Here is a 27,128-nt window from a genome sequence, read left to right on the forward strand (position 1 = left end):
CCTTTGGGTTGGATGTGGGATTCCTGAGTGCATAGGCCATACAGTGGGTGCCCTTACAAATAAGTGTCATTTTTTCCCTTAGATCAATAGATAAGGGATTTGCAGTAGTCCCTGTGCTTCCTAATACTTCCTATAGGGAATACAGTGAAACCTGTACTGAGCAACCACACAAAGGACTAAAAACAAGTGGTCTCTTCAGCTAGGTGGTCTTTTAATACAAGTGACTGAGAATTTATCTCAGAGAGAAGGGGAATCCCGTCAAAGGTTAAATTTGATGCTAAAAATGCTTATAAAACACTTAAATCCTTTTTTGTATACAAACACTTACTGAAGACAGGTTTTCAGGGTGTCAAAGTCACTTGCATCTGAAACAATGGCTTCTCTGCCAATCAGGTGTAGGTGACATTGAAATATTTAAACTGTTGTCTGATACATCAGTCTAATGCCTTAAAACAATACACAGAATTCTCCAGACTCTGTTTCGCTGCCATGAGCTGCAGTGGTGGAGCTGGGCAGAGAGCCCGTTTCAGTGAAAGATTCAAAGAGTGATCGGGCATTCTATGGATAGCAGGAATACCCAGAGTTATAACAGTTAATGCTAACAACAGCTTGCAGAAGGGATAGGAACCTTCATGCTTCAGGGTTTAACCAGTCTTCAACTGTTGGAGACCAGGATAAAACCAAACGCATGGGGCAGATTATGCCACGTGTGCAGGGTTCTTACACTTTCCCCGAAACAGCTGGTGCTGGCCACTGTCAGGATACCGGACTGTATGGACACGGGTCTGATCCAATCTGATTCTATGCTCCAGCTCTCTGAGTCTTGACCGCTTGGCAATGATGGAATTAGAGTAGCAGGTGGTCTGCTCTAACTTCTGCCCTGGAGTAGGGAAACTCGGCTCCACCATGCCCACCCATCCCTGTCATGCCCCCTCCTTCCTTAGTTATCTAAGGTTACTGGTATATTTTGAGGACAATGACCATGGTAGGGGGCATACAGACTTTATTTTAATTGCTTCATATTTGTTATCTATTGCCCTCAGACTTAGCAATGGACAAACCTCATCAGGTCAATGGTTCTCTTTGGATGAGCTTCTAACAGTTGGACTGTGAACAGTTTTCTAGTGAAATTTCTGTTTTTTCCCCAGCTGCATCTGAGTTTGAACCCCTAAGAGGGTTGGGTCCAGTGTGGACTTGGGTTCAAAGTTTGCATCACTTCTTTTGATACAAAGTAGTTTTCCCATACCCTGTCAGACATGATAACGTTCTCTCAGGGCATTGTCTCACTCTATTATTTTTTGACAGGCTTCTGGGACTCTTCTTTAAACCACAGAAGAACAGGAGGGGGGATTTCCCAGCCTCTGAAAGACTCTGCCCTCAGAACTGCCCAGACGAATAATCTAAGGTCTAGCCAGCAGTTTGCAAGTAGCACAAACCACTGTTCATGTGAAATTGAGCTGTCAATAGGAAATGACAAGCTGTGGTTTGTGAATCCTATTTTTATAGAGGAGTGCAGCAATCCTCTTCCTCCGGATGTACCTCCTTACAAGAGCTCCAGTGCAAGCGCTGATCACTGTAGTGCAACCACACCAAATCCTAAGAGGTCTCCTCACCGTCCCCCTCCACCTCCTCCTCTTCCTCACAGTCAAGATCTGAAGCCACCTGAAAAGCTATCTAAGGATTCCATGACTGCCTGTGAAGAGGACCAGCTGCTTCTTCAGCAACTGAGGAAGAGCACTAAGGAAATGAAAATTGAGGGCAGTAAAGGTAAGGAAGAAAAGGGAAAAGAACCCTACTCATCCAGTGACCCATCATCAGCCGCCCCTCCGAAATGTGCTCGTCCCTCCATACCTCCGAGGAGGCGGCCATCTGAAAGAGCTTCAGAAGAGAGCTGCGTTGGTAAGCCTGGAAAATGTGAAATGCTGAAAGAGGAACAGACACAAGAAGAATGGGATGTTCGTACAGAGAGCAATGATTCTCAGTGCACAAAGACAGTAAAAATGCTTGTTGCCATTACTGAGAGAGCCACATCAGAGTGCCAGGAAGCAAAGCCCAAAGCTGCAGAAAAAGAGAACTTGAATGAGCTCCAAAGGAAGCCCATGGTAATCGTAAAGGTGCCCCCTGTCCCACCACCAAGAAAGAAGAGGCTATCTCGGCTGCCGACTGCTTCCAGCTCCTGCGACTCGAAACCAATAAACATTGCAGAGCCAGACACACACAATGCACAGTCTTCATCCATGGATAGCCCACAGCCAGAAGGTGATGCCACCTGCCAACACACTCAGGATGAATCAGATGCTAGCTGTAAATCTGTTAGCTCATCTGAACTTCAAGGTTCTCATACCTCCCTGGACTGTCCAGGAAGCAATGCATTGGCTCCGACCTCTGCTTCTGAGCCTGATTCTTACTCCACAAGCAGCACGGAGGATGACCTAGAGCAACTGAGCAGCCCTGCCATTAAAAAGACACGTTCTGTAATCTTGTGCAAGGCCAAGCAGAGGCTCTCCTTTGTAAGCCTCACCAATGTCTTCACAGTCTTCTTATCTGCTGACAGAAAGCTGCAGAAGAAGATTGTAGAGCTGTCACAGGACAAGGATTCTTACTTTGGCAATTTGGTGCAGGACTATAAAGTGTACAGTTTAGAGATGATGGCGAAACAGAGTTCCAGCACAGAGATGCTACAAGAAATTCGAATGATGATGACTCAGCTGAAGAGTTATTTAATACAAAGTACAGAGCTGAAATCTCTCATAGATCCATCAGTTTATAAAGAAGAAGAAGTAGGTAATGCTCACATTTTACTCTTTTCATGGGGTGGATTTCTAGAGGTTTGGGGGTAATGGTGACACAGAGAAAGTTTTTCCTTATAAAATTGTTAGATGCCTGATGAAATGTAAATACTGTGGGCTAAAGCTGCTCTCGGATTGGCTGCATTCAGGGTAGCAGTATTAAAACTCCGGAGACCAAATAAAAAACCCCCAAACAAAATTGCTTTAAGATAGAGATTCAACTGAACAAGCATAATCTTTCCTAAGCTCCACAAAAAGCTCTGTCTGCAGCCACCAGGTCCACGAAGCAGATCTCTGCTACAAAGTTCTGCTCTTTGTGGACCTCCATGTCTTGAGACGGTCCAGTCAAAGTAAAACATTAGCGTGGAGCTCTGGAAGCAGAATTTTGCCCCACCTCTGACATCCATTTCAGGTATTAGCAGCTGAACATTCGCTGGGAAAGGCAAGGTTATGGTTTGTTTCCAAAGGCAGAAGCCATGAATTCTTGCCCCATGCGCCACAACTAGTAAGAACACTGGAGCTGCACTGGCAGCCCTAACCCCAAATACAGCACTCGCCTCATTTTTACCTCAATCACAACTTCTGTTCAAGGGGAATAACTGTTAACAATACAGTTTTTAATTTAAAATTCCCTGGAGAATATTGTGCCAGTGGCCTTTGTACAAAGACGTGCAGTAGTTTAGGGTTTATTTGTGGGAACAGTACAAAGAGCTTTAAAATCCTTCTCATGCAAATATGTGCAGATGCAAAATCACACACCCTATTTCTGTGCTGTGGCAGTTAGTGGAAGGCCTGCTGGCCACCCTGAGAACTTGAGCATTGGTTTAAGAAGAACTTATGTTGTAATGTTATCTTGATTTTTAATCACTCCTGATCTGCATATCTGGACAGGTCATGAACCTCTTTATTCCGTACCCCCAGGCATAGGAATTCACCTATATGAAGGAAAATGGAAACACCCATCCCTCCTTGCATAAGGCATTTGACCGGATACCATTAATGGTGACTGACATGTCCTGCAGTCCTGTCTTCTCTCTCTCTCTGGACATCTAGCCTGTACTTCCCCAAATGTCAAGGCATTGATGCTGCAAAAGATAAAATCCAGGGTTGCAGGCAGACCAGTGAACATCAGCCAATTATATGCATTGTTAAGACAGACCTTGAAGTGAATAAATAGACCAAAACCCAACCGTAAAGTAGAAGGTGACTGAGGGCTTGTCTTCACTGCTAAAAAAGATGTAGGTTTTTTTCCCTTTTTTTTTTTTAACCTCAGAGTAATTAACACATATAAGCTATCTCAAAAACACACTAAAGACAAGGCACGTTAGTTTTACCATGAGATAAATTTTGTGAGGTCAACCCCAGGCAAGGACATAGGTCGAACTCAGCAAGAATACCTTGTGGTAAAACTAAAGTGCCTGGTTTTCACTGTGTTTTTTACATCAGGATAGCTTGCACACATTAGTTACCCAGCAGTAAAAGCCACAGCTTTTTTAGAAGTGAAGACAAACCCTGAACTCCATGAGTTCTGGTGTATGGCTACAGTTCCCATTCTCCAAATGCTGGCTCCACTGTGGGTTATTCCTGTAGAGGAAGCTGAAAACGGTGCAAGTTTTCACTGCCTGAGTTTTCTTCTTTCCACTGTGAGTGGGGTTTACATGTAGCACCATCACCTTCAGAACAGTCACAGGCTTCATCTTAAATAACCCACACATCGCCTGACTTCCATCAGAGGCTAGGACCATCCTGTGGAGGTTCTGGGCCTCTATCCTGCCTCAGAGCTCCACCTGAACTCCTCTGTTCCTTTGTCTGCAGGGTCCCCACTGGTCACTGTCCTGGAACCCCTATCCTTCGAGACGGGGAGAGGTTCAGAGCATGGAGAGTTATCTGCCTAAGTTAATGCTCACTTAGAGGAGGAATCTGTTTGTTATGGCTGGAAATGCAATGCTGCAGAAACAGAACTCCCTTCTTCCATGCCTCCCCCAACTCGTGGTTGGATGATGGGCTCTATTCCTTCAGACCAGCGAGAGGAGGATTTGGCCCAAAGTCAGCAGACTCCTCACAGGTTAAACTTGGCCAGGGATAGCTCTATTGAGGGCAGTGGGGATTTCCATGGGAAAAATTTTCAGACTCCGATTCTTCTCCAGACTAGCCACTCATGCACACAGATTAATTGTCTCCCTTGTAACCTGTAGTAGATTCTTTAAAAGAGCTGCACGTCATGTCCATAAACATAACTGCCACGTTTTCATTGCTCCCTGTCTGAGCGGCTGCACTGTTCTGCAGTGCCATTGAACCATATTATTGTAGTAGGCAACCGGTGTAATGCAATTTCCCGTAGTTTCTCAAGCTTGCTGTTGTCTGGGTGGTTTTATTTTTTTTCCTGTTGAATGTTAAGCAAGTGTTAGGAAATAGGCTTCATGGGCCATATTCACAGATGATGTAAAATGTGGTGTAAATTACTACATATCGGTAAGCTAGTGTAACCTACACAAGGGTCTGGAAAAGCAGAGTTGTTAAAGGAAAAGCAACCAAGAGCGGTGTGGGAAAGTGGGGTTCTGCTTTACTTTACACTTCCCCTTAGTTGGCTGTCCTGTTACAGGATAGTAATGCACTTGTAAAATGTGTGTCACACTACTGCTTCTGGTTAATGGAGTTACTCGTTTAGTTCAACTGGTAGAAGTCTATGGGCATGTCTTCACTACCCGCCGCATCGGCGGGTAGCAATCGATCTATTGGGGATCGACTTATCACGTCTAGTGAAGACGTGATAAAATCGATCCCCGATGGCTCTGCCGTCGACTCCGGAAATCCACCGTGGCAAGAGGCGGAAGCGGAGTCAACAGCGGCGCGGCAGCGGTCGACTCGCCGCCGTCCTCACAGCCAGGTAAGTCGACCTAAAATACACAACTTCAGCTACGCTATTCACATAGCTGAAGTTGCGTATCTTAGATCGACCCCCCCCTGTAGTGTAGACCTAGCCTATGTTTTGATATTGTGCTCTGGTTCAAACCTGCCCATGGCCTATGGTGCGTATAGTTACACCGCCCCCACCAATGTCTGACCCTTTGGTGTGTAAATTACCTGTGGCACACCTACTGAATGCCAACCTTATGCAAATGACACTACTTTACCAACTGCATTTATATGCACCCCACTTGTAACTGACACTGCCCATTAAATTTGCTGATGACATGGCCCAGGTTCTTGCATGGGAGCTGCACTAGGTTGGTCTAGGGATGCGTCTGTGCTACTAAGTTAATTTTTTTTCATGGATCCCATGTTCTCTTATTCCCCTCTCCCCCTTCCTATGCAGAAGTGATTGTTGAGTCAGCGTTGTACAAATGTGTCCTGAAACCTTTAAAAGATGCCATCGATTCCTACTTACGGGAAATCCACAACAAAGATGGATCCTTACAGCTGCTGAAAGAGAACCAGTTGGTCATACAGAACACAACCACCACTGACCTGGGTGTCACCACCAGCGTGCCCGAAACTGTTGTGCTGGAAAAAATCCTTCACAAGTTTACAACCATGCACAAGTTCTACTCCCCAGAGAAGAAGATTGGCACACTGCTGAAATCCTGCAAACTCATCTATGACTCCATGGCTCAGGGAAACCCAGGTACAATAGAGGTCTATTAAAACATTTGCTCTCCCTGTCCACTCCACCTCTGCTTTGCTTTTTTCATGGCTATGGTACCCAAGGAAAAAGGCTTTTGTTGCAGTTACATGGAAAGATTTTGGTTTGATAGTGAACTTGGTGGCTAGTATGTTTACTATAACTCCTTCATGGAGGTATGCTTAGACTTAATCAGTTAATGTTTGCAAAGTACTCTGAGATGCTCAAATAGAAGATGTTATAAGATGTACCCCAAGTGAGTCAATGTTCTTTGAATCAAAGCACTGATAACGAGGTCCATGACTATAAGCTTCATTGATCATCATGTCTGTCCTGCACAAGTCTCACAGGTCCATTCAAGTGCCTCCTCTTGGCCCTCAGGAGTCTGCTGTAAGGAGATCCAGCTTTTGGATTCCATGTATTTTAAGCCTCTGGAATCTGGATGGAGCTTGGGCACTGGCACTGTCTTAGGGCTTCTTGGCGCACTCTTGGAGTACAGATCTTCTATGTGGTGCAATGTCCAGTCCCTGGAAGTAGTGCTGATCCCTCAGACTTCCCCCATAAAAAGAGATCTGTACAAAAAATAATAAACCCTGCATACATTTCCCTGCGTCAGTTTCCTCATAATTCCAGACCATTCCTTGGGCTGGGGTCAGGGTCTTCTAGTGCCATTCAGGGATCTTCTGTTGCAGTGCCTGACTTGGGTTCTGAAACATGGTACCTTCTCCCCCAGTTTGCCTACTCTGACCTTGGTTGATCTGTTCCCGTCCTCTCTCCTTTCCAAACTTCCTGTGTGGTTTCCTGTGAGACTTCCCTTCCATGAGTCCTTTTATAACCTCCTATTTGGTCACCTCTGTCTCTTTGTCCTGCGTGGGAAAGTTACTCTTTCCACTTCCCCACACCTTTCAGACAAGAGGAGGAAGTATTTTCTCCCAGCAAAAGCAAACCCATTGTCCCAAAGAGCTAGTTGTTGCATACTAGCAGCCCACCATTGTCCCTCGTTTGGGAGGTACATGTTGAAAGGTTTGTCAGCAATGGTGGATACACAGAGACATTCATGATACATCACTTTTCATAGTAACAACTGCATAATAATTTCATAACAACCACCAGAATTCTTAAGTTGTCCAGACAGATTTCCTAAATTGTCACAAGTATTCACATAGCTCTCCCTAAACTCCCAAAGTCCTGTCCCACAGTGCACTGGACTAAGTGTGAAACCTGAGAAGGGTTCCTTGGGGAAAGTCTCTTGGGTTTTGTCTTTCCAAAACCTTGGCTGAAATGTGCAGGGGGTGCCCCCAGGACATTGTGTAGGTGCAAAGTGTTCATATTGTTTGTTACTATTTCATGATTGCTTCAGTAGGCTTAGAAAGCCATTATTGCACTTCTCTAGTGTATCTGTCCTATCAAGACAGACTTTAAATGTAATAAAATATGTTCGGACACACTGTGGTGGTGTACACAGCACTGTACATTAAGACAATTCATCATCATTTTAGTCTTAAAAACACATTTTGAATTGACTGGCCAAAGTGTTAACCCTAAGTGCCACATACCTGGTATAATCTCCATGCAATTCTTGTGCATTGCTTCTCAGATATAACTAGAGCTATGCGAAATTCAGAATTTCTGTCCCACAGGCCATTCTGATATTTCAACATTTGTTTTTGCCTCAAAGGTTAAAAATTCAAAATTTGTCATAGAATGGAAATTTTGAAAATATTTGATTTGAAAATGTTGAAAGGTTTTGTTTTAAGATTTTTTTAATCAAAACAAAATACAACATTTTGACATTCCTGAAATTGAAGTGTTTCATTTTGGTTTGTTGAACTGGACTTTCAAATCAGTTCTACAAAACATTTACGCTATATTTCCCAGTTCAGCTCATTGCCTCCTGGGAGCTGTAGTTTCGAAGACTGATGGCCCCATTCTCCCCAGGGGCTAGGTCCCTGGCTGGAATACATCTCCCATGATGCACCCAGATTCATGTAGCTCCCATAATGTGCCATACAGGAGGTCAGAGGGAAATCCACATTGCATTATAACAGATATAATCCTCCAGGGAGTCTAGTCCATAGAAGAGAGTTGGGGTCTAAACTACAACTTCCATAAGGCAATGAGCTGATTGGGAAAGGAAGTTTAATGTTTGGACTGGTTCTAATCTAAGCATTTTGGAGTTAGCTCAACAAAACAAAGTATTCCAATTCAGGTGAAACCAACCTGACAAAATATTTCGTTTTGATTTTCCTAACAGCAATTCAACATTTTTTGGCAAAAAATTTGCAGAAACTGCATTTTCTGTCAAAAAAGCATTCCAGTGGAAAATTCCCAAACAGCTCTAGTCATAAATTTAACTAAGTGCGTTAGGCTGTTCAGAACCAGATTTCACTGTGCTGGGAATTCTCTTTATCCCTCCTAGTCACCCAGAGACTAGGAACCCAATCCCTCTCGTTCTTTGGGCCAGCTTCAAGGCCAGGCAGTATTCTTGACATAGGAAGAGTACACTCTGTGCTCAGCTTCCTGTATAATTATCTGTACTTCATTAAGCTCCTTTTGCTCATCACTGAATCAGTAAGTTCCCATCTCTTCCAATTGCAGAGCAGATGGAGTCCGAATCCAACCTTTCCCTGTGCCAAAAAGACAGAAGTCTAGCTGTGACAAGAATGGTAACTGTAGAATAACAGTAACTAATCACACTATCTGGTGTGACTTCCCCAGCTGGCTGCGTTTCCTTTGTGCTAATTCAGGGACAAGTCAGGTCTGAGAATCTACCTAATATTTCAAGATAAAACACAATTGTACCAATGTCCACCTGATTGTGTCATAACCCTGCAAAACTGCCGATTTAAGATTTTGATCCACACACATACATTAGCCCAAGTTCATTAAGAGGGTTTTGATGGGTTTCAAGTTTGCATTAAAACTAGAGATGAGCCCAGAGAGGAACACATTATATCTCTCCATACTTTGCAGTGGGGAATTCAAACCAGAACTCTGAATCTTCACACCTGTGAAGTCTGGGAAAGTTCGGAACCAAATCCAATAGCTGAGGTTCACCTCTATCAAAACCCCAGGCCAGGGCACTTTCGTGTGTTTTTTTTTTTTTCCAGCTGGATTGTGATAATTTCACAGAGCTGTAATCAAAACCAGGATAGAACCCCTATATGCATGGTAAGAGAGGAATGTGTAAGCCCAAGGTAGGAGGCTCAGTTTTAACCATGCTGAATTCACAGTTTCTTAAGATGAGATTTCAGTGTATACGTAGGTCAGCCCAGGCTGACTTAGAAGTTTCATGACCCTTTCAACATTCACGGCAGTAATTCTAAAAACTGTGAATCCCCATTCCTTATTTGTTTATAAAAATCAACAGAAAATCAGAGCAGAAATGTAGAGTCTCCAGCTTTCTCGCTGCTGAAGCAAGGAAGACAAATGTGTGAGGTGGAAGTAGGGGGATGTGTCCTGGCAGAAAATGTTGCTCAGCCCACATATATGCAGACTTGTTAGAGAGCTTTAACCTGATGTCAAAAGTTTAACTTGAACATACACAATAAAAATGCACAGTAAGTTTGCTGCAGTTAAATTCCCCAAAGCCCTACTTGCTATGTTTAGAATTTAAACACAATGGGATAGATCCTCATCTGGTGAAAATTGGAATAGATCCTCATCTGGTGAAAAATGGAGCAATGGCTCTGATCCACTATTTTCAGACCAGTACAAGGAATAGCTAAGTCAAGATCCATCTTCCTTGCCCATTCCTTTCACCATACCACCTGTGAAGAGGCAGGACTCACCACTGAAGCAATTTCTTGTGGCCTGGCATGGTGTACTGCTTCTCTCCCCTCTGGTGCCTCTTTCCAATGGCCACACTGGTCCTCTGGTGGTCTGCCCCTTCTTATGCCTCGGCTCACCAGCCAGGTCATGATTTAAGTCCAACCCTTCTGGGGTAATAAAGAGTCCAACAAATCAGTGTCCAAGACCTTGTATCATGTCTTCAGCCCCAATTCTGGGCCTGTGGTCTTCACTCCCTTTTCCCAGGGCTCTCTGTCATCCTTGTCCCCTCCTCCAGCCTCATGCCACCATACCAGTGGCTGGTAGGGGAACCCAGTTCTGCCCACGATGCCACGATCCAGCCATGACAACTCCTTGCTGCTGCCTTCCTTTGGTTCTTCCTACCCAGCCTTTCTGAGGCCTTCTCCCCTGCTGCAACCTCTGTAGGGTCACCCTTCTGTCATGGCTGGTGCACTCCAGGACCTTCCCTGGAATCCCTCAACAAAATCCCAAACTAAAAAGCACAGGCTTAAAACCCCTTCTGCCCTTTTTGGCTTGACCTTTCATGCCTCCACCGGATGCCTTCCAGGGCTCTCTACCTGTAAATTCAGTTCCTGCTGTTTTGTCAGGCCTTCCCACCAGAGCCTGCTCCACTCTGCTGTCTCCCACCTAGCCTCCTGCCACACTTTTCTATTCAGGAGAGGATCCCAGGACCAACTGTCCCCTTTGGCTTCTTCCATGATCCTCCCAGTCTCTTCCCTCTCCAGTATTTCAAAAATACTCTTGATTTTTATCTATCCTGCCCTGCTCTAGTCCCAGAGAGTAACTGCAGAGCTTCTTGCACACTATCTGCAGCCTCCTTTTGCTCTCAACTTCTTCGGTTTATAGTCCTCTCCCAGCACCTCCTCAGCTGGGCCTCATCCTCCGTTAAGCCTGTCCCACTCTCCGGGCACAGCTCTGTATGTCAATTGGCCTCTTAGGCCCATTCTGAACCTATGTGGGGTACACACACCCCGTCACACACCCTCTTCCTTGAATCTCTCCATTGGCTCCCCTAGTTTTACCGCATCAAGGTCAAGCTTTTTGTTCTGATTTACCAGGCCCTCCACAATTCTGCCCCTCCTTACTTATCTGCTCTTGTGTCTCATCATGTCCTCCCCACCTCCTCCACTCCACCCACATGCCTTCTCTGCCCATTTGTCAGCTTCCTGAACAAGCATCTCTGCACCTTTTACTCTGACCTTCATGCACAGAACTGATCCATCAGGCTACTACCCTCTCCTCCTCCAAATTCCTACTCAAGATGCACCTCTGCTACCATGCTGGTGAGAAATCAGCCAATTAATTATGGCTAGGTCTATTTATATCAATTTTTTTTACAAATTGCACATCTATATATGTGTATATATCACTGTATTCCTCTGCCTCCCCCCGCCTTCACATCTCACTGGTCAGATTAGACTGCAAGCTTTACAGGGTAGGAACCATGGGTAGCCCCATGTCTTCATATATGTTTATACAGTGCCCAGTGCAGCAGGGTGGTAGTCCCGATTGAGGCCTCTGGGTTTTACTGCAATATGAATATTACATTTCAATGTGGCAGCACCTGGGAATCTCAACCAGCCATACAAACATTTAGTAGGTGATGGACCTTGCCTCGGAGAGCTTACGATCCAAAAATAACAATCATGTAAGTAACAATAATGTGCAGGAAAAGGCTCAGAAAAGCAGATTTTGGCCTCTATTGCAATCCTGCTCTTCTTGCAATGCTGAGGCTGTGTATCGGGCACATACTTCGCATAGTTATACTTTAAAAATAGCAAATCAAACAGTGCCACAGTCTAATGGATAATGTAAAATATAACTCACACTGGGTGAGTCCATGGTGGCTGGGAAGAGAGTCCTTCATGTTAACTGCAGCACCAGCTCTCACAGTGTAAGGAATTGAAGCAGGATGGGGAAGTCAGCTTCATCCCGGAAGGCACAACAAGCTGTAAGAGCTGCAAAGAGTAGCCTGGAGCTCAGATCTCCTTAGCAGAGCTGCTGTCAGTGCACCACGTGGATACCAGTTCTAGTTGTGGCTGTAGTTGGATGTAGGATGTAAACAGCAATTCCAGCCCCTGATGAGGGACTCTACAAATTGGTTAAGTCTGCTCTAGCATTTGCAGACACACCACCGGCTGCCTCCTTCAAGGCACATAATGGGCACTGTGACAAAGTTCCTCCTCTATCTTGGTGGGTCCTGCGCTTATTGGCGGATTTTCTTGCCTCAGAGATTCACCATGTGGGTTGGGGAACAGCCCAGAGACCTTCCCCTCTGGAAGAACCCACAGTCCAGGTCAATTGGGAGGTTTGGGGGGAACCCGGTCCCGCCCTCTACTCCGGGTTCCAGCCCAGGGCCCTGTGGACTGCAGCTGTCTATAGTGCCTCTTGTAACAGCTGCATGACAGCTACAACCCAATGGGCTACTTCCCCATGGCCTCCTCCAAACACCTTCCTTATTCTCACCACAGGACCTTCCTCCTGGTGTCTGATAACGCTTGTGCTCCTCAATCCTCCAGCAGCACACCCTCTCCCTCTCACTCTCAGCTCCTTGCACCTCTTGCTCCTAGCTCCTCACACTCACACCACAAACTGAAGTGAGTTCCTTTTTAAAACCCAGGTGCCCTGATTAGCCTGCCTTAATTGATTCTAGCAGCTTCTTCTTAATTGGCTCCAGGTGTCCTAATTAGCCTGCCTGCCTTAACTGGTTCTAGCAGGTTCCTGATTACTCTAGTACAGCCCCTGCTCTGGTCACTCAGGGAACAGAAAACTACTACTGGTCATCCAGTGACCAGTATATTTGCCCTCTACCAGACTCCTGTACCCCACTGGTCTGGGTCTGTCACAGCACATAATGAGAGCAGGATAACACTCATATCACATGTGCCCTGTGTTCTTGGAAGAAGCTTGCAACTTCCCCATTCTGTTTTACCCTGTGTCATTCTTCTAGCACAGATCCTTTCCCCTAACAAAACATGAAGGGCCTGATTTGCTGTAAGATCAAAATCAGGCCTTCAATGCCTCAAATCCTTTTCATAAGGACTATGAAATGCAATACAGATCTGGGTTGATAGTGAGACAGAAACATGCAATGTGCTATGGAGCAAAGAGATGACAGTCCTTCGCCATAAGGAACTAGTAAGACCACAACTAGAGCACTGTGATCAGTTCTAGGCACTTTGGTGCCTGAAAGTTGTTGGTACGTAGGAGGGAAATGAAGGAAGAACAACGATTAAGGAGCTACAGGGATTGGTATAAAGAGAAATATTGAAAGAAATAAGGTGGTATAGATTAATCAGATGATGACTACTAAGTCTGCAAGTATATGAAAGATGGAAATGCCAACGCTGGGGAGAGCAATCATTTAGGGTGGTCCAAGGAATAAAGGAACAATTTTCTAACAGTTAGGTCTATTCACATCTGGATTAATCTCCGAGGGGAAGTGGTGGACACTTCCTCATTTGAGTCACCTAAAATTGGACTGAACAAGCACTGGATCATATACTTCAAGGAACAAGTCTGCACTGGCTTGGGGGATGGACTAGGTGAACTTAATAGTCCTCATTTGTAGGATTCTGTGCTTAGTATGACTCACACATACTGCACTTTTAGCTTGAACAGAACAAGAGTGTAGTAAGGTCATATTGTATTAGAAACCTTTCCTCTCCCTGTTTTTGTCCCCTGTAAAACCAACCAACCCGATGAACATTAATTGCATCCTGTCCATTCACTTTTTACGTAGGGTTCTGCAGTTGATAATGGCAGGTATCACTGAGCAAGGCATAAACGTGAGTAGCATAGCTGAGCTACTGTTTGTGTATTTGAAAGAGGATTTAAGCACTTGAGGCATCAGCATAAACAGTTTATGCTGAAGCGATTCTAGAATCTATTTACAGTGAATCCAAGATGCTCCTGTACGTTGCTCACTATCACATGTTGCTTACCAGGGAGAGAATAATGCCATGTATAGGTTTTGCCTTGTAGCGGACAGAGGCCTGGCAGAAGATGTTGTATGAGGGCTATTGTTAATGAGAGCTGGTGGATTGGAGAGTATCCTTTATCTCATATGGTACAATTGCTGTTTTGGGTTAAAAGTGCCAATATGAATTGATCATAGAATCATAGAATATCAGGGTTGGAAGGGACCCCAGAAGGTCATCTAGTCCAACCCCCTGCTCAAAGCAGGACCAATTCCCAACTAAATCATCCCAGCCAGGGCTTTGTCAAGCCTGACCTTAAAAAACTCTAAGGAAGGAGATTCCACCACCTCCCTAGGTAACCCATTCCAGTGCTTCACCACCCTCCTAGTGAAAACGTTTTTCCTAATATCCAACCTAAACCTCCCCCACTGCAACTTGAGACCATTACTCCTTGTTCTGTCATCTGCTACCACTGAGAACAGTCTAGATCCATCCTCTTTGGAACCCCCTTTCAGGTAGTTGAAAGCAGCTATCAAATCCCCCCTCATTCTTCTCTTCTGCAGACTAAACAATCCCAGTTCCCAATGCCTCTGACCTGTAAATTAAGGCAGTGGTCCCCAAACAGTTTAGTAAGGGGACCCACCAACTCCATTGTGTCTTTTTTTGCAACCCACTCAGGGTCCACATTCATAGGGGGTGATGGCCAGTGTCCTCTTCCTCCTTCTCCTCCTTGCCCCGCCCAGGGGGCATCAATCCCCCTGGCACTGCAACCGTAATCCCAGTCCGGTAGGGGGCTTGCAACACCCAGAGCAGGAAGCCGGGTCTAGCCCTATGGGGCAGGAGCTACTGCTGCAGGGTCAGAGTGAGGTGAACTCACTCGCCAACCCCTCCAGCCCAGCCCTGGGGACTCCCCCCTCCACCTCATTCCTAGGAGAATGTTGTGAGACTTCATTCGTGAGTGTTTTCAAAATGCCTTGAAAGCATTGGCTGGCTGGCTGATGCAATATAAGTGCAAAGTATTATTACTATATTATGATTAGGCTTGGCAGAATTTGATTTTTATCTTCTGATGGATAATATCGATTGTTTATTTTTAAGCATTTTTTAATTTTTATCTATTTAGTTTTTCAGTCGCATGAAATTATGTGGAGGTCAAACAATAATTGTTTCTTGACAGAAGATGTTGAAATTCAAAACGTTAAAGTTTATAACCATTAAAACACAAATTGTCAACATCACATGTCAAAATATACAAAGTAAATATCCTTAAATCAAACTCTAAGAAGTTCATAAGGAGCATTTTCCTTACTTTTCCTAGCTGTAGATCACAGTTATTATTGATGGAAATATTTTTTTCATCACTTTGTGTGTGTGTACGATGAAATTAAAGTTTACCGACATTGAATCCTTCCAAGCCTACTTATGATGATGATCAGCCCTACTGGACAGAAGATCCACTGAAGAAGCATATACATGAATGTGTTAGAGCAGAGCCCTAATTTATTTATGGAAACTCGGACAGAATTCCAATCACATTAAACCATGCATTTAATTAATACCAATTCCATTCAAGCGCTGCAGCGCAGCCGGCTGCTGATATTGCAAATACTTTGCCTTGAGTGTAATAGGATGAGTTTGTGGCAGAGGAGAAGGCTTATTTTAAGCCTCTTATGAATGTTTATGAAACAAATGTTTCCTGTCATTGAAAAAAAGCAAACAAGTCTGATTTGGAGTGGGACGATTCCACCTTGAACTTGAGACAGCAGTTGGGACAGGGGGGAGGGGTGACAGCAGGATGTAATTCTGCAAGTTGTTAATGAGCTTTTCTGTGAAAGATACGAACTAAACATGGATGTTTTCAATAAGGCTGGACGAGCCAGTTACAGTAAAAAAGAACTGACCTGATCCTTTGATCTAAACCCCACCCATGTTGAGTAGAGATGGGCCTGAGCTCCGACACATCTGGATCTGTCCTCCTTCAAACGTCTCAAGGGTTGAGATCAGCCCATTTTAGAGGGAGGGCCAAATCAGCACTGCCACAAGCTGCTGTGGCTCCATTTAAATCAGTGGAGATGCACTGGGTTTCACCGGAATTGGAGTTTATCTTTTTGGTCTGTCCTGGTGCAAGAAGAGCCTGATCCTGCAAGGTGCTAAGCAATATTGACTTTGCTGGGAGATGAGGATGCTCAGCACGTCACACGAGGTGCCGAGAAATTTCCGGATCAAGTAGTAAGTCAGTAATATGATGGGGAAAAAATCATGAGCCCAATTTTCAATGGCGTTTTCTTAAGTACTTATATGCCCCCTGTTACTGTAGTATCTAAGCCCCTCACAGCACCTCTGCAAGGTAGGGAAGTACTATTATCCCTAGTGGGGATACTGAGGCACCGAGAGACTGAGTAACTTGCCCAGGATCCAACAAGAACTTTGTGGCAAAACAAGGACTTGAACCCAGGTTTTCTAAGTCCAAGGCTAATGCCATAGCCCCTAGACAATGTTTCTTCACAGCAAGTGCTTACAACTCCCACTGATTTCATCTGCAGTTGTGGAGGCTCAGCCATCGGGACCTGTATTCCTAGAGGTAGACTGAAATTAAGTCAACTATTATGTGCAAATTGTGAGCGTATGCCACAAACCTCCCTAGTTTGAGCTCATTAATAACAAAAAAAAAAGTGGATGTCAGATTCCAATAATTAAGTCATGCAAACAGCTGGAACTGCAGAAGTCTTTCTCAAATAATATTTCTATCACATCTTAAAATTGAGAGAGGTTTATAATAAGGACTGGTGAGCAAAGCTGCTAAATCAGCTTATGGAAATGAGATCGGATAGGAATGAAAAATAATTGACTCAAAGCCCGGTTGTAAATATAGTCAACAGCTTAGTCAACAAAACAGAAATGGGGAGATTCTGTAAGAGTCCTGGAAGAGTATCATCCCCTGTCAGCTCTAGCTGGCTCAGAGGAGTGTACATAGAACTATTCACTTCCATGTCCCTGATTTGAGTCTAGCCCAGGATGGCTGGTTAACACCACCAGGGAGCCAATTGGTGAGCTTTTTGAAAGAAGTTGGTGGTCTGAGTGCAGGTCCTAGTGGACAAATGTTCATATCACAAACAGATATCCATGTTGGGCGTCTCAGCGAAGAGGACACAGAAGAGTCATAAAGACTGACTTACCCTCTCCCTCCTAAGGGTGGTCCTTCCAGCTGAGATGTGGGGCAACAGGTTGAAGGCTGCACTCTTGCAGCAGTAGTGTATCTTTCTAGGGCTCCCTAGAAAATTTGAGTTTCCAGGCATGCTGGTCTAGCTCTGTCCACCAGCTACTTCAGAACTTAAATAAAACATTTGAAGGGGCAGAAAAAATGAAGCTCAGCAGGTTCCTTGAGGCTTGATTGTATGCTCCCTCACATTGGTTTTACAACAGTGTGACTTCATTGATAGCATTACTCCTAATTGATTCTGGTGTATGTGAGATCAGAATCCAGGCCCTTCTCCTTGAGGTTTTTCCAGTCCTCAATGTCTCCATTGAGTAATTTTCCCAGCTGCACAATACTTTAATAGCAGTAATATTAATACATTCATATTAGATTAATATTTATGGCAGTGATGAATTTGGCCCTGTGTTGCCAACCAACTCAAGCTTTCATAGAAACATAAGCCTTAGTAGCAGTATGAATAAAACATCCAGCCAGACACTAATTGAACAATGAAGCCCTTTTATGGTTTGGCTAAGGACCTGCAACATCATTTAACTGACTGCACATTTAAACAACAGAAAGTGTTAATTCTACTTTCACTGAATAGAGCCGCAGATTCCTTCTATCATATGTGCTGGCTCTGTACAAACTAGTCTAACTTACGGCTTCAGAAGTGAATATAACAGTTACAGCCTCAGGCACTCTGTTTTAACTCATCTGACTGTCTGCTCATTAGATACATTTTCTGGTTTATTTTAAAGTCACATTTTTTATGGAGAACTAGGCTTGTATTTGTTTAAAACTCCAGCAGAAGAACTTCCTCTGCCAAAGGAGAACTTATGTCAACTATATATGACAAATAAGGAAGGCTGACTCATGGCAAAGACTTGAAACAAGTCAGTGGGAACAGTTGAGGAATAGGAATTTATTCCCTACATGGAAGGATATCTAGAATGTGGGCCAAAATCAGCCTTGGTGTAACTTACCAAAGCTACATCAGGGATAGATTTTTTTTTTTTTTTTTTTGAGTCCGGACAAATGGTTAAGGAGCAGGGCCGGCTCTAGGATTTTTGCCGCCCCAAGCAAAAACAATTTTGCCCCCTCCCCCCGTTTTTTCTTACCCCACCCCCGGCCCCACCTCAACTCCGCCCCTTCCCCAAATCCCCAGCCCTGCCTCCTCCCCCCAGGCTCTCAAGCCTAAGAGGGAGGGAGGGGGAGAAGCAGCGCGGGCGCCGTGGCCACTCGGGGTCTCCCCCTCCCTCCCAGGCTCTCAAACCTTGCCGCCCAGGCTCTCAAACCTGGGAGGGAGGGGGAGCAGCGGCGCGCGAATCAGCTGTTTCGCGCGCTGTGGCGCACGAGCGGCAGCAGCGGAGGTGAGCTAGGGCGGCCGGGGCACATTTTTAGGGGCAGCATGGCCGGCGCCAGAATGCTGCCCCTAGAAATGTGCCGCCCCAAGCACCAGCTTGTTTTGCTGGTGCCTAGAGCCGGCCCTGTTAAGGAGTGAGACATATGTGGCCAATCCCAAACCAATGAAGCCAAGACATGACTAACACATTTTGATTTTAGTTGGTAAAGAATCTTTGTTCTTCTTTGTGTCTTCAACCTGATATTTTGTGCTTGAAGTTTAGTGTTGGGGGGTGTTTTTGCTTGTTTGACTGTTATTTAATTTTAAATTTTTCAGTGTTCTTTCATTGGCATTTTTGAGCTATGAACCCTTTAGCTGATGTAACCCAAAGGAAATTGTTCACGTAGGAGCCATTTAATGGGGAGTTGGCACTTCTGTATCAGAACCATCGCCTTTCTGGATAACCTGTTGATACCTGGGTGTGTTCCTCTTGGTTGCAGGGAAGCCTTATGGTGCAGATGATTTCCTCCCGGTGCTCATGTACGTCTTGGCCCGCAGCAACCTGACTGAGGTGCTTCTGAATGTGGAGTATATGATGGAGCTCATGGACCCTGCTCTGCAGCTGGGCGAGGGTGAGAAAGAGCCTTCTCTCATGGGGAAACGTGTTCCCTTTTGAAATGATGATGTACTTCTCTGCAGGATGCATGTAGGGTTTGTGAAATAGATAAAGAGCTCTAGCTAGGGTCAGGCAGCTGTAGTGTAAGCTTCCCCCATATGCCTCAAAACGGTGTGACCCAAAGTTAGGTTTCTAAATATATCAGCAGATTTTCAAAAATGCTGAGCACCCAGAAGCTCCCACTGACCTCAGTTAGAGCTGCAGGTGCTCAGCCTTACTGAAAATCAAACCACTAATTTAGCTACCTAAATACAGACATAAGGCCTGGTCTACACTACGACTTTAATTCGGATTTAGCTGCGTTAATCCGAATTAACCCTTCACCCGTCCACACTACAGAGCCAGTTAATTCGAATTAAAGGGCACTTAAAATCGATTTCTGTACTCCACCTCGACGAGCGGAGTAGCGCCAAAATCGATTTTGTTAATTCGAATTAGGGTTAGTGTGGCCGCACACCACCGAATTAATGTGGTTAAAAACCGAATTAATGTGCTTAGTGTGGCCGCGCACAATCGAATTTATACAACCTGTTTCCCAAATTCGAATTATCTAAATTCGGATTAATCCCGTAGTGTAGACATACCCTAAGAGGCAGAGACGTTTTGAAGACCTTGGCCCAGGTGTTAGAAACTTAACTGTCTCTATTTAAAAATAAACTTTGGTAATACATTCTGCTAATGCTTTTAATTATTCTAATGAGAAAAGATCCCTTTGCTTTAATTGGTTGGTATGTCTTTGATCATGCCTAATTGTCAACCCCCAGGATGTTTGTGTAACCCAGCTGACCCCTTTGGCAATGTTATCTGAGTGATAAATACCCAGTGATGTCCCAAGGGGGTGGAGTAACATTTACTGCAGTGGGGAGATCTCTCTGAACAGGGAAAATTAAATTACTTTGCCTCCTGTGCTAGGAGACTGGTGTGTTTCTGAAAATATTGTTTTAAGTAAAGTGTTTTCTAAACATCATTTGTCTGGCCAGCCATGAGAATTACTGTGAGTTTCATTAACAATCAGAGGAAGCACTAGAGAGAGCCCACAGAGCACACAGAAGGGGGAGGATATGTATGTTGCAGAATTGCCATCTAGTGGCCATTTTGGTCATCTGCAGCCTTTTAGTATTTTCATTTGTTTTCATAAAGAATGAGGAGACAAACCTGGAAGCCAGCAAGAACTGTGAAAGATACCAGTTAGAAATGGGTTAGACCAGGGGTTGCCAACCTGTGGCTCCGGAGGTGCATGCGGCTCCTTGCATAGGCGCTGACTCCGAGGCTGGAGCTACAGATGCTAACTTTCCAATGTGCCGGGGGGGTGCTCACTGCTCAACCCCCTGCTCTGCCCCAGGTCCTGCCACCACTCCACCCCTCTCCCTTCCCCCATGCCTGCCATACCCTCACTCCTCCCCCCTCCCCACCAGAGCCTCCTGCGCACTGCGAAACAGCTGATTGCGGCGGGCAGGAGGCGTGGGGGGGAGGGGGAGGTGCGATTGGTGGGACTGCCGGTGGGTGGGAGATGCTGGGAGCTGGAGGGGGTAGTGGATGGGGGGCTGCTGACATGTTACTGTGGCTCTTTGGCAATGTTCATTGGTAAATTCTGGTTCCTTCTCAGGCTCAGGTTGGCCACCCCTGTGTTAGACTCAGGACCTCAAATCCAAATCCCTTTGAATTTGGGTTCAAATCCCTGGACCCGAACCTGCCCCTACAATTTTGATTCTAGCATGGATCTCTCAAGAACAGCTCGTGAAACTTCAGCTCCATCCAGTTCAAATCAGAAAGTGAACACCAGTTTGACCTGGTCTCAAATCCCAACCTTTTACCTTAGTCTAAACAGGATCCTGGTCCGTATATGAAAATTGCTTCCTGAGCCTGTCTCTGCTGTACAATGATACACTGGGCAAATCTGGAAACAATTGGTTTGATTTCAGTGGTAAACTAGATGACTGAGCGTTACGATTACCCCCTTGTGGTGAATGCTCAGAACCAGACATTAGAATGTCTAGGTTCTAGTCCTTGCTCTTTCATTAGAGATTTCTGCCTCCCTAGCACCTACCAGTAATGCTGTACCCGCCCCTGCTGCAGGTGCTGTGGCTCACCACCCTTTAGAAATTTGTCTGGTAGTGCACTGGGCGTACTATACGCTTGGAGACCAGCACTGCCAGTGCTCCAAGCACTAGGATCTTCAGGAAGTTCCACAGTAGACAGGATTGGTTGCAATATGCTCATTGTCAATGGATAGGTAGATATTATACCCTTTCCCTCTCTTAGTTAGTTAGTTACTAATAGACTGGGTGAAATTTTTTGAACCAATAGTACATTCACTGAAAAATGCAGTTTGGGGTCAACTAAAACTAGTTGCAAATTTGGGTTGAATTTGGTGAATAGTCGCAGTTGGAAAAGAGATTTTTTTTTTTCAAAAAGTCAAAATGTTTTATTCCAACATTTTTAAACAAAATATTTAATGTTTTCATTTTGAAACAAGGTTTCATTTCAACATTTTGCTAGCTTTATTAAAAAAGGTTAAAAAAACCCAACCCTAGATTAAATGAAAAAAAAAATGATTTTGTTTCAGGTTGAAAAATGTTCTGTTTGACCCAAAATGAAATACTTTTTGGTTTTTCATTTGGGCCACGGAACCAAAATATAAATGATTCATTCCACTCTAGGTACTTATTCCTGCGCAGTTGTATGCAGGTACATTATTATTAGTTGTATTACCATGGCACCTAGGAGCCCCAATCATGGACGAGGACCCCCATAGTGCTAGGCGCTGTACAAATGCTGAATGAAAGGACAGTCCCTGCCCCAAAGAGTTTACAATCTAAGGGAAGGTTGGTGATTTGGGTTTCTCCATGAAAGAGGATGCTGTATTAATTTACATGAATTCTATGTTTAACTTTAAAATATCAATTAAAACCCACAGCGTGCCAGCCTGCAGTCACTGCTCCTTCCCAGCTGTGAGTGAGGGAAGTGACACAAGCAGGTTAGGTAGCATGTGTTGCATCTGCAGCTACATCAACCAGCATGGAATGAAGAGCCATGTGATCATTATTTATTAGTTCTAGAGCAGTCACACCTATGCATGCCAAACAAAGGTCAGGTCCCCGCTGTACAACCAATGTAAAGACAATCCGTGCCCCACAGAGCTCACAGTCTCAGATTTAAACAATTCACAACTGGTGAATGAACATAGAAGCAGGGAGGAGGGAAGGACAACGTCATGGTAGATTCAGGTGTGATGATGTTTTGGGACCTTCTTGTCTTTTTGTAGGTTCCTATTACTTAACTACCACCTATGGAGCCCTGGAGCATATCAAGAACTATGATAAGATAACAGTAACTCGGCAGCTGAGCATGGAAGTGCAGGATTCCATTCACCGCTGGGAGAGGCGGAGAACGCTCAACAAGGCCCGGGCATCCCGCTCGTCTGTGCAGGTCAGCAGCTCTGGGAGAAGGGGGTGGTGGAGAGTGCAGCTTTCATAGTGTGAGAAGCAGATGAAAATTCCAACTGGAAACCAGGTTTCACACAGGGCAGCAATTATTCCCCGCGATTAGTAATACTATTACTCAGTGCACGCCATCTGCTTGCTAGGCACTGCACTGTGGACAGAGGAAGTCAAAGTTTCTATCCCCAAGAGCTTACATTCTGTGCTGAGCACCATGGAAGAAGTAAGGAAGTGCAGAATGGAAGAAAGCTACAAAGGGAGCTATGAGAAGTGGGAGGTGTGAGCAGGGGGAAGAAGAGGAGGAGCAGAAAGAAATGAAAATAAAGAACTAAGAGAGAGCGATATCAGCTGTCACAGTTTGGGGCAACTGCATCTGTATCCCCCCTCCATCAGGGCCAGATTTCCAGTTAGGCACAGTAGGCATGTACCTATCAGCACTGGCATTCTAGGGGCGCCTTACCTCTCTAAGACTGTGTGCAACATGAAAGTCAGCTGTAGGCAGATGGGGAGCGCTGAAGATGCTGTGCCTAAGGGTGTGTAAGGTGTAAATCCGTCCCTGCCCTCCATGGCTCCTCAAGGGCAGCCAGTCTGGGCTCCCAACTCCTCAGATGTCATTTCTCCAGTGCGTAGACCCACGTTTCTGTCCCTCCTGACCAGTGTTTTTCCAGGTTGCACAGTTTCCTGCCTATACTGTATGATATTCCCAGCAAGCCAGGCATCCTAGACAGGTCAGCTTTGCTTTCTCTTCAAAGGCTGTGAACAGCTGTAATTGCCAGCAGTCACAGGTTACCACGCAGATCTTTCTAAGCAAGCACCTTTACTCTGAAGGTGAAAGTACTACAGAGAAAACATATTAAAACCCATCAAAGAACCTACACACATGCTAATAAGCTTACCAGAGATCACCATCCTCCCCAATGCAAACAAGGGCTCTGGTAGGAGTCAGTCCTTCAAACCCCACCAAGGGTGTTTTCTGTGGTGAACAGTTCAGAACAGCCTCAGCTCAGAACTAGCACCCTCATGAATAGCTCCGTCTTTCCACTATACAGCTGGGGCCTTTGATCTTGGCCTCATGTAACAGGTAATCAGCAGACAATGCCCCCTCACCTCCCATCTCAGGGCATAGCTTCAGAAGGCTGTTTTTTTTCATAACCAAAGGTGAGGGATTTGCATTCACCTCCCCCACATATAGCCCAGGAAATCCACTTCATATGTACAGTCCCAAAAATCATTTGTTCAGTATAGTCCTTTGATCATCCAAGTCTTACATCTGTCACAGCAACTCCCTCAAGAAGTTACATGCAGTCCTGGCCCACAATAATACATGAACCATTCATTGAATACAATGGACGTCTCCTGGGGATAAGTCAGGAAATTTCCATATTTGTCACAGCAGCGTCCGACAGTCTCTTAATAGTGAGGCTGATGCGAAGGCTAGTGGAATCCATTGAGGGGATACCAACAGGGGCATGGCCTGGTTTTAATATCAAAGGAGAAAGCTGATTTTTGCAGCAGAATTTTGGGCAGAGTTGAGAGGAGAAGTAGGGAGCCCGGACAGCAGGAGGTTGCTCTGATTAGACATTACACATACACAGAATTACAACAGACATTGCCCCTGAGGAACATCAGTACTGATCATAAAGTTACCCAAGCCGGCTTTTAAACCCAAAAAACTCCTTTTCACTGGTGACCTAATTCAGGATCTGAGCTGTGGGCCAGATCCTGATCTCTAGCACCCCACATCAAAGGTCACTCCTAGGAATTCCCCTAGGGCAACCCAAAGGGTTTACTATTGTAATGATGGAATTCAAAGAAATTACAAGGAGGCTGCACTAAAGGTAGGGAAGAGAAAAAAGAGTGGAGAATCTGTAGGCAGGCAGGCAGAGGCAATGGGGTTAATCCCAGGACAATATGGTCTGAGTTCTGAAGACAAGCTGAAAATCTGAATGGATATATTCTTCTGGATTAATGGATATATTCTGTTGTGTGATTCCCATTAGCATTATCAACAACCACATATACACACTGATGGGAGAATGTGTCCATAAACACAGTTTGGAAAGGATCTATTTGAAATAGATGGGATAGAAAACATAAATGCCAGTTATATAATAGCTGATTTACAAGAGGGTGTAACTGAAAATAAAGGCCCACTCCACCCCCTATTTAATAGGCCTCTTTTCCGTCACTAGTACAATACCTCCATGTAACACTTCCTCTAGTTGGCTTGTGTGGGTGGTGTAATAAATTTACTCCTGGAGGAATTCTGCACCACTGCGCATGTGCAGAATGTATGTATGTCCCCACAGATTTCTTTGCTTCCCTGCAGAAAAATGACTTTCTGATGGGGAAGCAAAAGGAAGCTACAAGAGCGGTCATGCAACCCTCCCCAGCAGTATGTTTCGGGTGCCCAGGGCAGCCAGCAGAGAAGTAAACCACTGTGGAGCAGGGGGCGAGATGCGGGAAGACCCAGCTGGTGGCTCCTACCCTGCGCTGGGCTAGCTGCTAGTCCCAGTTGGGCTGGGGAGGACGGGACTTCCTCTTCCCCTGCACAGCATCCGGGGCTGTGTCAGACCCACCCCCAGATTTCTCCCCCGGCTGTAGGAAGCTCTACAAACTCCCCCTCCCCCAGGCTTCCTGCACCCATCACTCCTCAGGGGGAGGGATCCCTGTACAGGGAGCTGCTCCCCCATCTGCCCAACCGCCGTGCATCCAGACCCCCTCATACCCAGATCCTCCTGCCAAGCCTCAGCTCCCCGCACCCAGAAGCTCCCTTATGAGCCCCACTCCCCCTGCCCCTGGACCACCATGATGAGCCACCTGCACCTGGATCCCCACCCTACTGAGCCCCAACCAGTTGCACCTGGATCCCCACCACTGAGCCCTCCACACCCAGACCTCCCTGCCAAGCTCTATCCCTCCCACACCCAGACACCTCTCATGCTGAGCCCCAACTGCCTTCACCTGGACCCCCCTGCAGAATCCCATTACTTTTGCACCGAGAACCCCCCAACAAGCCCCTGTGCATCCAGATCCCACCCGGATCCCCCACTGAGCCCCCGCACCCAGATTGCCCCACACAGAACCCTCTCAACCCACACCTGGATCCCTTCACACTGAGCCCCTCCACACTTGGATCCTGCCTTGCTGAGCCTGCCTGCCCACACCTGGTGCACCTGGCACAGAGGGGCAGGGCCCCGGGGTGTTTCTGGGGCAGGCCCTGTCCTTGCACTATGTCAGGGTTGGGTGCAGCCTCACTGCTTAGTCCGTGTCCCGGGAGGAGCTGCACAGTGATCTCCCACCTCTGTGCAGACAGTGGCCTGTGCTTCCCAATGCCATGCTGGAGCCTCCACATTTATTTGACAAATAAAATTTGCAGAATTTTGCAGAATTTTAAAATATTGTGCGCAGAATTTAATTTTTTGTTTTTGGTGCAGAATTTTAATTTTTTTGGCGCAGAATGCCCTCAGGAGTAAATAAAGACTGTGGGATGTCCTAGAGACGGACAAGATGGAAGTAACTAGCCTACCCAGGGTTGCTGCGTTCCCATACTGTGATGTTATCTCAAGAAGCAGCTTGAATAGGGTTCATGCCAATGGAGGCTGACAATTGTTACTAATGAGATGGCTGTCTCTCTCCAATGACTACTTGGAGAGCTATCCCCATTATAAAAAACATTCTCAGAGTTGACACTAATAAGCACTCTTGTCAGTCTTGGCAGTGAAGCCAAGGACAGAATGGGGCAGGGAGATTGGGTTATCCTCTCCTCCCTAGATGTCCTTCCAAGTCAGAGGTGTGGCACTCAAACAGGGAGGCTGTCAATGCTTCTGTAGCTGCTCCCTGTGTTGCACCTGGTCAGTGGATAAATATGCTGCCAACCCAGCACCTTCCCCAAGCACAAAATGAATTTTTAAAACAGTTTACATTAATCCTTATTTTCATCCACAAGGTGGCAGCAAAGATCATTTCCCTCAGTGAGAGGCCTGATTAGTTACTACCCATTTACAAGGAAGCCCTTAAACAATGAATGTCGAAGTGGAGAGTGAACAGAAGTTGCTGTGGACGGTTTTGGCAGTGCCAGGGTTAGCCAGTGCTCCCTTTGTCACAAAGAGAACGTCCATGAAAAAACACTTCACTGTTTGTGAGCTGTCTGCCTTTTAGACATTCGGCCAAATTACCCTTCCCTTGAGCCATTTCACGATAGGCTGGACAAATCACTGGAAAATGTACAGGAGAGAAGAGCCCGCTACTGGCTGGGGAATGGTCCAGATCAGTGGTTCTCAACCTATTTACCATTGTGGGCTGCACATTCTGCTCTTTATGTGTTATG

The 27,128-nt window shown here is 45.5% G+C and overlaps 1 protein-coding gene across 1 annotated transcript in view; it reads left to right on the forward strand.

Moving 5' to 3' along the window:
• The window catches only part of RIN3 (Ras and Rab interactor 3), a 102,966-nt gene that overhangs the window by 72,589 nt on the left and 3,249 nt on the right, over nucleotides 1–27,128 (forward strand). Inside the window, exons 6-9 of the mRNA XM_026651482.1 lie at nucleotides 1,306–2,784; nucleotides 6,106–6,414; nucleotides 19,183–19,314; nucleotides 22,624–22,787. Of these exons, the coding sequence (XP_026507267.1) occupies nucleotides 1,306–2,784; nucleotides 6,106–6,414; nucleotides 19,183–19,314; nucleotides 22,624–22,787 (2,084 nt within the window). The remainder of the gene's footprint in view (nucleotides 1–1,305; nucleotides 2,785–6,105; nucleotides 6,415–19,182; nucleotides 19,315–22,623; nucleotides 22,788–27,128) is intronic.

This window comes from Terrapene carolina, unplaced genomic scaffold, assembly GCF_002925995.2.
Source record: "Terrapene carolina triunguis isolate 2854851 unplaced genomic scaffold, T_m_triunguis-2.0 Scaffold96, whole genome shotgun sequence".
Lineage (NCBI taxonomy): Eukaryota > Metazoa > Chordata > Testudines > Emydidae > Terrapene > Terrapene triunguis.